The 1754-nt window shown below is 44.2% G+C and overlaps 1 protein-coding gene across 1 annotated transcript in view; it reads left to right on the top strand.

Annotated features, from left to right (window-relative positions):
* Positions 1–1754, top strand: part of ROPN1 (rhophilin associated tail protein 1) — an 11706-nt gene that overhangs the window by 3345 nt on the left and 6607 nt on the right. The window contains exon 3 of the mRNA XM_005873217.2: positions 915–1080. Within this exon, the coding sequence (XP_005873279.1) occupies positions 915–1080 (166 nt within the window). The remainder of the gene's footprint in view (positions 1–914; positions 1081–1754) is intronic.

Raw genomic sequence — 1754 nt, 5'->3', positions numbered from 1 at the left:
CGTGCCAGCAAAAGTTACTGGTGTGCCATGTTTGGCACGCGTGCCAGGGGTTGCCCACCCCTGCCCTAGACCCTGCTGTAGGATCCAGGACAGAGCAGTTTGGGGTGACTTGGGACTGACTTAGCTTAGCATTTCACTAGAATCAGAGGGCCTGCGAAGGCGTAGTGACACTTCACTGGGGCATCTGTACCCTTTTCGCATTGTTGGCCAACACTGGCCATTTTTCCTTTTTCCTCTTAACCACCCAGTGCCTTGCGCAGTGGGCATGGCAGAGATCTGGGGGAACTGGGGCCAACAACACGAAGCATCTAGACATGACCCCAATGTTATTCCTAGGAAAGGGGAGGGGTGCACGTGAAGTCTGGTGCAAAGAACTGAATGAAGTCTAGCAGCAAGAGACTTACCACCTAGTTCTAGTTTCACCACTAATTTGAGTCTCAAACAGTCTTCTGCCCCTTGGTTTCATTTCAGCTGCCCCATCTGCCTGAATGAAGTCTAGCAGCAAGAGACTTACCACCTAGTTCCAGTTTCAACATGAATTTGAGTCTCAGTCTTCTGCCCCTTGGTTTCATTTCAGGCTGCCCCATCTGCCTTCGAGGGACAACCTAGGGATGAAATAGCAGATGATAAGAGCATCAGAAAAAATTAAAATATAATATAAATGTACATTTTTCTCATAAGTCTGACATCTGAAGTTAAAATGATTGAATTTACCTTAGCATGTTCATCATTGGCTGAACATTTCTCTACCCTTGCAAGGATAACTGCCAATCAGAGTCCCTTTTATGCCCTGACACCCCCATCTTTTACCGGGTGCTGGGAGGACACAGAGCTTTTGCTGGCTAGGTATTTCTCAGGGAATGCTCTCATCCTGTCCCTCATGCTCTATCTTGCATCTGTCTCCTACCCTGCAGGTTGGTGGCAGACTGATTGTCCATGTCGAAGAGCTGGCCCAAATGTGGAAGGTGCTGAGTCTCCCAACAGAACTGTTTAATAGTGTGATGAATGTGGGCCGCTTCACGGAGGAGATTGAGTGGCTGAAGTTTTTAGCCCTTGCTTGCAGCTCTCTTGGTGTTGTAAGTTAGCTTTAATGCTTTTTTTGTCCTTAAGGGAAAGCCTCTCTTTTGGGCCTGAACAGGCAATACATCTGTGCACACAGTCTGGTGATGAGCATGCCTCCTCTTGTCCACCCCCTTGCCTGTCCGAACTAGTCACTTGCTGGCTCATTAGCCAGAAGCAGGGGTTAGGAGGAAAAAGGGAGGAAAATTGTCACCAGTCTCTTGGGAGAGGTTGACTAAAATGTGGCTTTTGGATTATTTATGAATTTCAATCCTTGCACTTGGATTTATTTCCATCACCACTTTACTCCCTCCATTCATATTCCTAGAGATAACAAAGACCCAGCTGGGGAATCAGGTTTGCTTACACTTAGGTTCCAGTCACCTAGAAGATATACACGAGAGACTTTTAAAAAGAGGTGCAACTTTATATAAAACTATTTGATAAGCATCATTGGATAAAAAATCAGAAATAAGAGAGCAGGAAAGGAAAAATGAGGCTGTGTCTATACTTATAGTCATGATATCATCATGGGTGCAATATGCTCATACAAATGTATGCCTTCTCCAAATTTCACTTGGTTTACAATTGGAAAAGCCATTTTCCTGTTTTAAAGAAGAAGATACTGCAACCAGTTCATATATATATATATATACATATATATATATATATGTATGTGTGTATATGTATGTGTG

Source organism: Myotis brandtii, unplaced genomic scaffold, assembly GCF_000412655.1.
Source record: "Myotis brandtii unplaced genomic scaffold, ASM41265v1 scaffold4, whole genome shotgun sequence".
In the NCBI taxonomy this organism is placed as follows: Eukaryota; Metazoa; Chordata; class Mammalia; order Chiroptera; family Vespertilionidae; genus Myotis; species Myotis brandtii.
The sequence above is the reverse complement of the archived record's forward strand: the minus strand, read 5'-3'. Positions and strand labels throughout refer to the sequence as shown.